Genomic DNA, 13639 nt, shown 5'->3' with positions numbered 1-13639 from the left:
GGGGACAAGGGATAGAGGGAGATTTACTTTTCATTATTATTTTCATTAGTATACTTTTTGAATTTTGTACACTATACATTTATAGTGTTTTTTATTCAAATATGTACACAGATAACTTACAAATTAAAATGAGTGAATGTCATTGTCTTAAGTAAACAAACTTAAATAATTTAAAATTCTAAAAGAAAAGAAAGTTTCTCTTTAAAAAGAGGCTAGAAAAGAAAGTAGAACTCAGAAATAACTGTGCTTTTATGTTATTTTCAGGTAAGTATGACACAGTAAATCAAATTTGAAAGATTTTATGGACTTTTAGGATACTGAAGTATATAAATGTAAATATTAATTGTTCTTTTCATCTAGATATGTTCCTGTCTTTTTACATTTTTCTATTGTTTTAATCATTCTAACTTACAGGTAGTAAAAGTGCCAGGATAAATAATATATTAATACTCTATGTGTTGTAATTCCAGATTGTAGAGCAGCATTAGTACATCTGTAGATAGGACTATTAATTTTCATACTATTGCTTCTTGGCAAGTAAGTGAAAACATAAATACTATGAATTCTGCCCCACTGGAAATTATAAAAGACATTGAGATTTACTTCTTAACATTTTGGCACTAGATATTCTACATAGTAGTTTTTAAGGTAAGTACTTAAGATTGGCTTTATGTAAATTATCTCCTTCAGTAGTCTGATTTAAAGATCCAGAAAGGATCTCTCTGCTTTTAAAATTCCTTGTCTGCTTGCCTGAACTGTTTATTAATAGGGATTTCTAAAGCTTAGAAGTGTTTTCTTCAGCGGCTTTTATACAGAAGGCATGATGCCTGGTGCCAGCCTGGCTCAACCTATCACCTGTGTGCTTTATAGATGCTGACCTGCCCCCAATCCTGGGATTCTAATCTGATTGTTCTGGACTTGGGTTGTGGCTCTGAATATGATACTTTGGGATAATAGTTTCCAAACCTGGCTGATTGTCAGAATGGGTGGCCTGGGGAATATTTTCAGAATATACAATCCCATATACAGGCTTAGGAATCTGTAATTTTTAAAAATTCTCTTGACCATATTGTTTACCTTTGTGTTTAAAAAAATGAATTATAGAATTTCTTTTTTTATAATCTTAAAAAGTAAAAGCAATTGAGGGAGGATGCTGTTTTATGTCATGTGTTGGGAGATGGGGCAGGGGAAATGCATAGACTAAGAATAATATAAATAATCTTAGGTTGAGGTGAACTCTGGTGTGCTTTGAAGAAGATTTCAAGTGCAAAGAGTTTCAAAAGAAGAAGAGAACATGTTAAAATTACCAGAACCAGAAAGGAAGAGATGGTAGGAAAGTGTTAGAGAAGGGCATCTGTGAGATGTTTTAGCACAGTTAACAGGTACACACATAAAAATAACATAATATAATAAGTGGCATCATAGATGGTCACATAATCTTCATAAATAATGTTGGGAAGGTTGGCCAAGTTAGGAAGTATCTTGAATGTTGAGCTGTGTCTGCTTAGAAGACAAGAAGGAATCAAAGAAGAAAACTTACTCAGAAGGCTGTGCCTTAGGAAGATGAAGCAAGTCAGCACAGTATAAGCAGAAAAATCAACAGATTAATAAGGAGAGCTTTGCAAAATTTAAATTTTAAAAATGACAGTATAAATAGAAAAGGCAGATTAAAATTAAAGACTCTTGATACCAATTAGAAATGGGTAGTTAGAGAATGGGATGAATTGGATGAATTGAAGGTAAGCTCTCCCCCAGAGTCTGTATCAAAGCCTGAGATAGTAACCTCCCATGAAGTGCTTGTCAGAGTGTCAAGAGTTTTTTACTTGAATAAAAGGAAACACATGGTGGTATGTATCATTTGTAGAACCAGGAGAAGAAACTAATTGGGGTGGAAAGATGATTGGGTTTTAAGTATTTGGAATTGGAAGCGTTAAAAAGACATTTTTTCTTATTTCATATCTAAGTTTTACAAACTTATGTTTTTTTTGTTTTTGTTTTTATTTTTGGTTTGGTTTGGTTGGTATTGCTGGGGATTGAACCCAGGACCTTGTACAGCATGCTAAGCATGTGCTCTACCACTGAGCTACCTTCCCAGCCCCAAACCTCTAGTCTTAACATTAAGTTCTGGCCTGCTTTTGTCTAGTCACTTTCTGTGTATGACTTTTAGAAAATGCTTAGCCAGGAGCTACTTGGGAGCCTGGGCAACTTAGAGAGACCCCATCTCAAAATAAAATAAAGGGCAGCTCAGTAGTAAAGTGCTTATCTAGCTTGGGCAAGGCTCTGGGTTGATTGAATCCCCAACACATACACACACACACACACACACACACCATTAAAAAAAAATAGAAAGTGCTTAAACTATTAAAATAGAAGAGTCATTTACAAGTACTTTTTCCATTGTTCCATTGTGATGAATGTAATTATAAAGTTAAAGTATGAATTGCTTTTGTCATGGCATAGGTGGGAACAAGAGCCCAATCAGAGAGAATTCGGACATATAATTTCACACAGGATAGAGTCACTGACCACAGGATAGCATATGAAGTTCGTGACATTAAGGTAATACTATTGACTATGCTTTATGTACCTTTGCTTTTCAAAGAAAGTATAATCAATTCTGGAGAGTTGTGTCTAAAATATTACCAAGTAATTTTAAATCGTTAAGCCAATTTTGCTTAATATCCTAAAATTTACATTTTTATTAGTTTGCTGGTAAGAAATATGATCTTTCAGCCACTTTGAAATAGTTGTATTTTAAAATTCCAAATTCTTTGTTATACAATCACAACATATTGAATATACATATTGAATATACATGTATGCATATATTGTTGGGTAACAAATTGCCACAAATTTAGCAGTTTAAAACAATACTTATTCATTTTCTCATGCTTTCTATAGGTCAGGAATCCAGGTACTACTGAACTGTTCTCTCCTTAGGGTTTCACAAGGCCAAAAGCAAGGTGTTATCAAGGCTACATACTTTTCTGAAGCTTGGTATCCTCTTCCAAGCTCATATCTGTGTCAGAATTCTCTTTAGTTAAGGACTAACACTCCTAGTCTTTTCCTGGCTGTCAGCTGAAAACTGCTCTTAGATCCTAAATGCTGCTGGAATTTGCTTGCCATGTGTCTCCTAAATAACCTCGCCCATTTAGCATCTCTTTTATCTATTCTTGCAGGAATAGCTCAGGCCTTTTTTTTTTTTTTTTTTTTTTTTTTTCAGTGCTGGGAATCAAACCCTGGGTTTCTTGCATGCCAAACAAGCTCTCTATCACTGAGCCACATCCCTAGCTGGCTCAGGTCTTTTTGAAGATCTCCTCACCTGATAAAGTCAAACCCACCTAGATAATAGTTCTCTTGATTAACTTAAAGTCAACTGATTACTCACCTAGTCTCTGGGATCATATGCCAACGTATTTACAGGTTCTGTCCACATTCACACGGTATACAATAGAGAGCATCTTATAATTCTATCTTCCATACTGCATATTCATTAGGTGTTACAGCTGTGTATTGGGGAAGAGACCCTGTCTAGATTTTTTGAACAATAACCTACCTAAATGCCATCCAGCCAGCACTACTAACAATGATACATTAATAATGAAGCACAGGGCTGGGATTGTAGCTCAGTGGTAGAGTGCTTACCTTGCAAAAGGGAGGCCCTAAAAGAAATAAATAAATAAAATTAAAGATGTTAGGGACTGGGCTGTGGCTCAGCAGTAGAGTGCTCACCTAGCATGTGTGAGGTGCTGGGTTCCATCCTCAGCACCACATAAAATAAATAAGTAAAATAAAGGCATTGTGTCTGACTACAACTAAAAAAACAGATATTCTTAAAAAATAAATAAGAAGTAAAGATGTTTAAAAAAATGACGCAGAAGAAAATTTCCCTTTTGCTGCCACTGAAGGGGAAAATGAAGTGGTTCCCATAACTTTGTATCTTATATCACTTCTTGCATAGGAACACAGCAGCCATGTCAAAAAGGATGAAATATTTGCTAACTTCCCTTTCCTCAGGAAACACACAGGATTAACTAAACATGTTTGGTCACATTGTTCTAGTTACACCATATTATTTTGGTTATTTTTCTGGTAGTGGTGATAATTTTCCCTGAGACACATTCTTATGGCCAGTAATATCCTTTAGATGGGCCTTTAGGCACAAAGTATAATATTCAGTTGTGAAACAGAAAGGTAACTGGCTTTTGTATCTATAAAATACCTGACTATGGACTATGTACTAACTATGTACTAAATATGCCAGACTCAGAAATAATAAGAAAAAAATTGTATTAGGTGTTCCAATAATCACTAACCAGCCTATTGGAAAAAAGGAAAACACATTAGTGAAAGGGAAAAGTTTGAGAGTAGCATGAAAAAACTGTTATGAAAACATTGAAATCTATATGAAGGAGGAGAGTGGTAGGTGGGGAAAGGGAAGATATTGAAGTGTACAAAGTTTTAGTTAGACAGGAAGAATAAGCTTTAGTAATATATTACACAGAATGGTGACTATAATAAATAATGCATTGTATGTTTCAAGATTGGGGAAAGTAGGGGCTGGCAATATAGCTCAATTGGTAGAGTGCTTGCCTTGCATGCACACAGCCCTGGGTTCAATCCCCAGCACCACAAAAAAAAAATTAAAATAAAGATTGGGGAAAGTGTTGATTTTAAATGTTTTCACCACAAAAACAATGATAAATATGTAAGCTGATGGGTTTGATACTTAACTCACTTTAATCATTCCACATTATAAACAGTATCAAAACATCGCATTATGCCCCGTAAATATATTATTATTTGTCAAGTAAAAATAAAGCTTAAGTCCATAAAAAGGCAGTAAAGAGACTAGTAGGAATGAATAATTTGGGGTCTACATTAATACAGATATGACTGGAAAAGTGATGAGGCAGGTACTGTGGCACACACTTGTAATCCCAGCAGCAACTTGGGAGGCTGAGGCAGGAAGATTGAGAGTTAAAAGCCAGCCTCAGCAAAAGCAAGGCACTGAGCAACTCAGTGAGACGCTGTCTCTAAATAAAATACAAATAGGGCTGAAGATGTGTCTCAGTGGTCGAGTGCCCCTGAGTTCAATTCCCAGTACCTACCCCCATCCCCCACCAAAAAAAAGAGTTCAATGAACACTATGTAATCTATAACCTAGATTCAACAATTGTTAACATTTTTGCTATATTTGTCTTCTCTTTCTCCCCACTTCCTCTTTTCTGCGTACAACTATTGCTGTTGAATCATTTGAAAGCAAGTTGCAGACCTCAAGAGACTTTTACCCTAAATATTTCAACAAAAATATTTTTTTGATTACATAAAACTTCTAGATTTTAAAACCACTGGATTTCCCATTTCAGGGAGAAAAACCTGTTGAAAATCACTTGCAGATTAAATCATGTAAATTTGGAGGATTGGCACAGGAAAGGTAGGCTGAAATGGTCTGAGGTAGTGCCCTCTGAGCTTGATCCAGAGGATTTGGCAAGGAACACTATTTATGCTAATGTGGCAACAAAACATCTGCCTGATTAAGGCATTTCAGTCTTCTTTGCCCTTGGGAATAAGATACGAATGAAAAGAACAGAATTTTCAGGATAAGAATAAAAAGCCTTTTTTTTTTTAGGGTACAGGAAGAGAAAGAATTCACCAAACAAATCCTCCCAAAGATGATTTGAAAACCCTAGAATGGTGTCACAAAAACCAAGAGAAAGAATATCAGAGAAGGATGTGGTCATTTTCAAAAGTTCATTAGGATCTCTCATTGTTTCTGGAGTTATAGAAAAGATCCAAGTCTTGGATTGATTTTTAAAACAAAATCCAAATTTAAACAATTAATTCCATTTGCTCTTTTTTAAAAAATATATTTATTTTTTAGAAGTAGTTGGACACAATACCTTAATTTTATTTATTTATTTTTATGTGGTGCTGAGGATGGAAAGCAGGGCCTTGCATGTGCTAGATGAGGACTGTACTGCTAAGCTACAACCCCAGCCCCCATTTGTGCTTTTGCATTCATTTTGCCCCTAAAAAAATCACTGCAAACTGGGGATCTTCTCCTGTTAGCAGTTTTATTCATTATATTGTAGAACATGAGTAATCCTTTGTTGCTATTAAATATTGATGGTAAAGAAATGAAATTGGGCTAGGAGTTGTAGTTCAGTGGTAGAGCACTTGCCTAGCATGCTCAACTCTGTGGGTTTGATGTCTAATAACACACAAAAAAAGAAAAGAAGTATAAATTTAACTCTTCGCTTTATTTATTTTTATTAATCAGGTGTGTTAGTCAGTTTTCCATTACTGTAACAAATACCTAAGATAAATAAGCTTAAAAAGAGGAAAGGTTTATTTTATTTTTTTTTATTTTTACTTTTTTTGGTACTAGGGTTACTTTACCACAGGACTGGTAAAGCCAGGGTCCCTGGTATCAGCCAGGGTCTTGCTAAATTGCTGAGGATTTCATTAAGTTGCTGATACTGATCTCAAACTTATAATCCTCTTACCTCAGTCTCCCCAGTCTTTGTGATGAGGGCAGGTTTATTATAGCTTGGAGTTTTAGAGATTTCAGTCTATGGCTGATTGGTCTCATTGCTTAAGACCTGTGGTGGCACAGCACATCATGGTGGTTGTTTGTGGCAAAGAAAGCCATTCATGTATGGCATCTAGGAAGCAAAAAAGAGAGACAAGTACCCCACAGTCTCCTTCAATGATGTGTCCCTAATGACCTAAAACCTCCCACTAAGACACCTCCCACCTTCCAATAGGGCCAAACTGGGGATCAAACCTTTAACACATGGGCCTTTGGAGGAGGGTATTCCAGATCAAAACTATAGTATCAGGTTTCATAATAATTACCTCTTTTACCAGGGATTTTTATGTGGTGAGAAAAGCCTGGATCAACTAATTCAGAGACTACTTCAATCAGCAGATGAAGAAGCCATTGTTGAACTTTTGGATGAAAACCTTAAATCAGCAAAATAAATATTTGTTTATTCTTTATTAGCATATCAACAGAATGGTCTTATATCAAGAATCAGACTGAGTATGTATACAATGTCAAAATGCATTCTACTCTCATTATAACTATAAAGAACAAATAGAAAAAATTATGTAAGTCAAAAAAAAGAGACTGAGGCATAGGAATCTTTATGAATATTCATAGAATACAGCTATAAGTACATAGTACTTACAGACATTTTTTTAATGACTCAATCACATTTATTGACTTTAAAGGTTTAAGTTTTAAAAAACAACCTGAATTTCCAAGTAGAAAATAAGCCATTATTGAAAAGAGAAAGAGCGGACTGGGGCTATGGCTCAGTGGTAGCGTGCTTACCTAGCGTGCGCAAGGTCCTGGTTTCGATCCTCAACACCACATAGAAATAAATAAACAAAGTAAAGGTATTGTGTACAACTAAAAAATAAATTTAAAAAAGAGAGAGAGAAAGAGTATTGAGAACTGATGTGTAATATAAGACAGGTCAGTTGTTCTCTCATGCCTTTTCTTAAACAAAACAACCAAACCTTTTTCATATACCGCAGGAAAATGTAAAATTTAGTGATATCAGATTTATAAATTATTTGTAAACCTCTTTTTTAAAGACAAAGTATTGTTAATTATGTCAAAGTTAGGACTTAGACTGCTACTTTTCAGTAAAAATTGTGAAGAATATGAGTCACTCAGCATCAATGAGCATCTCTAGGATACAGATTATGCCCTAGCATTTGATTGCTAAATGAATTCTATATTGTATGAACTAGAGGCCAATATTCAACATAGACTTTCTGCTTGCTTCTATTTCTTATTGTTCTTTGGGTAAACTTAATAAGCATCAACAGATGTAATATGAGTAACTCATTGTGATCTATTTAAGTCAGTGATATATAAAACCCAATGCTTACCTAAAAGAGATTTTTTGTTGGATGAGATAATTAAACTTCTAACAGCCACTGCAGTACATTTAGCTCCATAGAGATAGCACAGGGCAAATGAGAGGCAGACTGATACCATGTGACTCTGTGCCTCACTGAGGAAAATCTGCTAAACACAGTCAAAGGAGATCCTAAGAAGCTGAGAGCAAAATGTCATTATATGTGCTCTGCAAACTTGTCAGAGTGCAAGAAGAAGCACCCAGGCACTTCAATTTCTGAGTTTTCTAAAAAGTGCTCAATGGCAAAGGTGGAAATGAAAACCTATGTCATTTCTAAAGGAAAAAAAAAAAGTTCAGGGATTCCATTATACCCAAGAGATCTCCTTCTTATTCTGTTATGAGTGTTGCCCCCCAAATCAGAGGAGAACATTTGGGCCTGTTGATTGGTGATGTTGCAAAGAAACTGGGAGAGAAATGTGGAATAACAGCTACAGGTAAAGAAACTAAATGAAAAGAAAGTGCAAGTTGAAAGAGAAACATGAAAAGGATATCACTGCCTACCAAGCTAAAGGTAAGCCTGAAACAGAAAAAAAAAAGGAGTGGTGAGGGTTGGAAAAAGCAAGGAAGAGGAGGAAGACGAGATGATAATAAGTTGGTTCTAGTCTATTTCTTTTTCCTTGCCTATAAACCATTTAATTCCTCTATACACAACTCATCCCTTTTAAAGAAGAAACTTGAATATAAGGGTGTGTAAGGTTTGTTTTAAAACTATATAATGTCTCTTTTTGTATAGTTAGCACACTAACAAATATGTCTTTATATAGCCATGTCCTGATGGTATGTCCAGTAGCCACTAAGTTTGCCTGGGGCTTGTAAATTGGCATGGAAATTTAAAATAGGCTTTTGTTGGTGCATAGCACAAATTAGTTACATATGGGATGGTAGTCTTTTCATCCTCGTTATCTCTGATCCATCTTCTATGAAATAATTGTTCTGTTAACTGACTACCACTCCAACTTCAAAAAAAGAAAAAAGAAGTTGCAACTTTACTATTGACATTGAATGCTTATAAGTAAATACAATATTTTTATTACTTAAATAAGTAAGTTACCAACTCTAACAAAATGATAGGATGTTGTTCTGAAGAAGGGTTATTTTAGATATATTCTTCAGACAGACTATTAAGATCAAGTTCTAAGACTAATGTAATTATTTGGAAGAAAAGATGGGAGAAAAAATGTCTTCCCAGGTTCTTATTTCAAAAATGTTCAAGCATACAGAGAAGTTTAAAAATTAAAATTTTAAGTGATTTATTATACACTGTTTATCTAGATTCATCTAGAGTTAACATTTTACCCCATGTGGTTTTGGGGGAGTTTGTGGGTTTTTTTCTTTTTCTTTTTTTTTTTCTGTTACACACACATACACTACACTCTGTGATCAGGCTTTTTGATAGTTGCAGGTTTCATGAGACTGCTTCAAAATTTATTTCAGCATGCATCTTCTAAGAGTAAGCATGTTTATTATCATATCTAATAAAATTAACAATTATATAACTATTATATATATTACAACATAATAGTTATCACTTACTAAAATTTCTATATCTGTTTTAGCTAGTTTTATCCAATCTGGATCCAACTAAGATTCACACATTGCATTTGGATGTATCACCTTGGTTTAGGTTAATCCCCTTAACTTTCTTCTCCACATGACATTGACTTTTTGAAGCTCAACAATGGCAGGAACATTTGCAATTTATTCTAGTCAACACATATCCAATGAAAAGCTGGAACTTCCCTTCCTTAGAGCATTTACTAAAAAGGTAATTGTAAATATGTATCTCTTGCAATTCAAGTATCTCTCTCAAGGACCTGAGTCATTTTTTTGTAATGTAATCATCAAGAAGGACAGGGCCTCTGTCTCAGTCTGTGGGTGGATTGAATCCCAACTTTGGAAACTGCAGCTAGCAGACACCGTTGGCTTCATTGCATGTACATTGACTAACCCTTTGTACTATTTCACTTCTCTACTGAGCCCTTGTATCCTTCCCTCCCTCATCTTCCTTAAAAATTCCTAAACTTGGGCTGGGGATGTGGCTCAAGCAGTAGCACACTCACCTGGCATGCGTGCAGCCCGGGTTTGATCCTCAGCACCACATACAAAGATGTTGTGTTTGCCGAAAACTAAAAAATAAATATTAAAAAAAAAAAATTCCTAAACTTGGCTTGTGTGGTGGCACACACCTGTAATCTCAGCAACTCAAGAGGCTGTGGCAAGAGCATCACAAGTTCAGCCAGCTTGAGGAAGTTAGTGAGACCCTGTCCCAAAATTTTAAAAAAGGCTGGATATGTAGCTCAGTGACACAACACCCATGGATTCAACCCCCAGTATCAAAAAAAGAAAAAGAAAAAATCCCAAATTAATTTTGCACAAATCTGAATGGAACTCAGCTCTTCCACCTACTGTCGGTTTCTTTTCACTTCTTTAATATCTGTCTTTATTCATCTTTGACAATTTGGCTAGAACATAATGAAGCATTGGGAATTATAAAACAGCAGGGCTCTCATTCTTCTATATTTATCTTTTTAATATTTTTTTACATTTGCAATGCTGAGACTGAAACTCAGGCCCTTCCATATACTAGACAGGAGCTCTATCACTGAGCTACATCCCAGCCCAGCTGGCTATCTTTTTGAAAACCCTTCTTCAGAGTTGAGAGATTATTTAATCCTAATTGAATCAGTGCCATTTAGGGTCAGTGTTGTCCCCTAAAACAACTGATATTGTAATATTGTAACATTGGTCCACTTTATGCTTTGAATATAACCCATCCTGCTCTGCCACTGCAACTTATTTTTAAAGTGGATATGTTTCTTTCTCTTTCTCTCTCCATGCTCCTCCCTAACCTCTCCTCCTCCCTAATCTCAGGGGAAACAGGATTACCTTTCTTCCCCATCCTAGTCAGAGTTATCTATCCCTGAGTACACACCATAGAAACGAAGTAATCCAGACTTTGAGGATGGTACCAGAAAATCTCATAAATGGCTATTTCCCAAGTTTACAAGTGAATTATAATTCCAGACAGAGAACACATGGAATGTAGCCTTTGAGTCACTTCTTTGAAAGCCCCCTGTTCCTGCTGATTGGCAGATTCACAGCCTTTGGGACAGGAGTTCCTTGTGTTTTTCCTTTGCTAGCAAAGTAATAAACCTTTTTCCTTTTTCTCAAAACCGTGTCCTGGTTATTGGATTGGCATCAGGGACAAGGACTGAGCTTTTGGTAACAATATCTCTGGAGAATTTGACTTAATTGAAAAGAATATTGAATTGAATGGAGCATTACAGAGTAAAAGATTTTGTTTTCAAGCATTTTACATAACATTTATCCAAAGAAATATGAATACTAAATATTCTGTGAAACAATAAAAAAGGAGATCATCTGATAATTCATTATATTATGTCAAATATGAGATTATATATAATCTTTTAAATTCTACCATTTTTCTTCAGGAAAAATACTAACACAAATCCCAAAGCATGATTTCTGGGGAAAAAAAAAAATTGTTAATTTGAGAAAGTAAAAAGGTTTAAGAGGGAAAGCAAGAGAAGGGTGTATTGATTTCTTACCATCCATTCATGTGATAATCGATTTAACATTCTATACATGCCCAAGAAGGGAAGGGTCTAAGAGGGGAAGGGGTGGGGAAAGGGAAATTGTTTCTTCAGCCAAAGTGAGAACCTACTGTGTCCAGTTGTCCTGCTTTGACCAAACTGTGGTACTGTCCACCCTTCTCTTGCCTTTCCTCTTCCTCCAGCTTTGACTTTTCCTTAAAGCTACAATTTACGTGGAGGAAAAAGGAGTGAAACCTCTGATGTTGATTCAGTAGGTCTGGGGACTGTGATTCTGCATTTCTATCAAGCTCTCAGGTAATGGTGGAGATTGCTGATCCACAAATAATACTTGGAGTAGCAAGGATCTAGGATGTCTATTATTCAGCTAGGGAGTTCTTCCTGTTGTAATGCACCTTATTTTCATACTGTGAGATTCAATTAAATTTGTAATACTGCTTCATTCAGTAGATCTATTAGTTCTCCCAAGCACAAAGATAAACTTAACATCTTTAGGAGCTGGGTGCAGTGGCACAGGCCTGTAATTCCAGCCACTCAGCAGGCTGAGGTAGGAGGATTGCAAGTTTAAAGCCATCCTTAGCAATTTAGGGAGGCCCTGAGAAGCTAAAGGAGACCCTGTCTCAAAATTTTAAAGAGGGCTGGGGAGATGCTCAGTGGTACAGTGTCCCTGGGTTACATTCTCTGGGGATGAGGGTAGGGGAGAAAGGAAGTCTGTAGATGCTATTTAAAAATTAGAGTAAGAACAATACCTGTGGCAGTGCCTGACTATGCACACCTGATATTGGGTTGCTAGGGTAGAGAATAGGGTGACAGTCAGGTGAGAGAAGGTGATAGTTAATCACTTACAAATGGTACTGAAGCCTCAATTCTGAGGTCAGCTGATGCTGTGCTTTTATGGGCCTCTTATGAATCAAAGCATGTAAAGATTGCTATACAGGCCAAATGAGTGAAATGTGGTGACCAATGGATTCCTGAAAACAAAGTCCTCAGATACTTAGACACCAATATGCAGAAACACGGAGGTCTTCAAAATCCAATCAGGAACAAAATTCAAAGATAAAGTTGAGAGGCACTGCCCCAGGAAAAAAGACATCTGGTCTTCAAGTAAAAATTACTGGGCTTAGTAGCATATGCTTATATTCCCAGTGACTCCTTATTCCCAGTGACTCCAGAGGCTGAGGCAGGAGGATTGCAAATTCAAGGCCAGCCTTGGCAACTTAGCAAGACTCTGTTTCAAAATAAAAAGGAATGAGGATGTAGCTTAATGGTAGAGCACTCTTAGGTTCAGTCCCCAGGACCAGAAAGACAGGTCACCCCAAAATAGAAATGGTGGAGTATAAATGAGACACCTTAATCTTCTCAGAAGGGTCCAAGTAGATGTGATTATTGAAAACATGAATGGAGATGAAGTTAAAGATTCCTGAAAAATGAAATGATGGCTTTTTATGGTTAAGACTAAATTACCAAACAGCTCTTTACATCTTCTTATCAAGAAGAATGTGGATTCCGTTGCAGAGAATGATGCAAATTACAAGAAAGCTCAAGGAAACAGATAATAAGGAGCATGCTAGTAATAAAGTTGTGGCAAGAAAAAAAGAATGCTTGGGTATAATGTTGGGCACTCAACTACTCTACAAATTTGAAAAACCCGGTTATGCAGATCGTTGCACATCATCCAGAGGCACTCATGTTCCCTTATGGTGCACCACATCTACTGAATAATTTTCATGAATTGGAGCAATGTTTGCCTATGTAACTCTAGATAAGAATCTTTCTTTATGACTGAAATATCTTTATGATGATTTCCTAGCAAAGAAGTTTGCAACCTTGTTTAGTGCCAGTAATTATGAAGAGGCTCCTCTGAGAGTATATATAACTTACAGTACATAAAATATATAGATCTGAAGGGTACAGTTCATTGGGTTTGGCAACTGCACTCATTCAGCCGTGTCATCACCTGCCCAAACAAGAAGGAAACACTTACATCAGCCCTGAAAGTTTCCTCATTTTCCTTTCCAGTCAATCTAGCAGTCTGTTAAACCCTCACCCCTCACTCGAGAATGGCAGCTGCTGTTATGATTTTTATACATCAAAGCTTATTTTCACGGTTTTGGAACTTCACATAAATGA

The 13639-nt window shown here is 36.1% G+C and overlaps 1 protein-coding gene across 4 annotated transcripts in view; it reads left to right on the top strand.

Moving 5' to 3' along the window:
* Window positions 1-13639, top strand: part of Mtrf1 (mitochondrial translation release factor 1) — a 53376-nt gene that overhangs the window by 38138 nt on the left and 1599 nt on the right. For 3 of the 4 annotated variants that reach the window (XM_076871927.1, XM_076871925.1, XM_076871926.1), the window contains 2 exons: window positions 2461-2559; window positions 6874-7022. The exons of the other annotated variant lie outside the window; for it this stretch is intronic. In XM_076871927.1, coding sequence (XP_076728042.1) covers window positions 2461-2559; window positions 6874-6987 — 213 coding nt within the window. In that variant the 3' untranslated portion in view covers window positions 6988-7022. Of the gene's footprint in view, window positions 1-2460; window positions 2560-6873; window positions 7023-13639 lie in introns of those variants that run through there. 4 annotated transcript variants of the gene reach the window in all.

Source organism: Callospermophilus lateralis, chromosome 12, assembly GCF_048772815.1.
Source record: "Callospermophilus lateralis isolate mCalLat2 chromosome 12, mCalLat2.hap1, whole genome shotgun sequence".
Classification (NCBI taxonomy): Eukaryota; Metazoa; Chordata; class Mammalia; order Rodentia; family Sciuridae; genus Callospermophilus; species Callospermophilus lateralis.
This window is presented reverse-complemented; position numbering and strand designations above follow the sequence as displayed.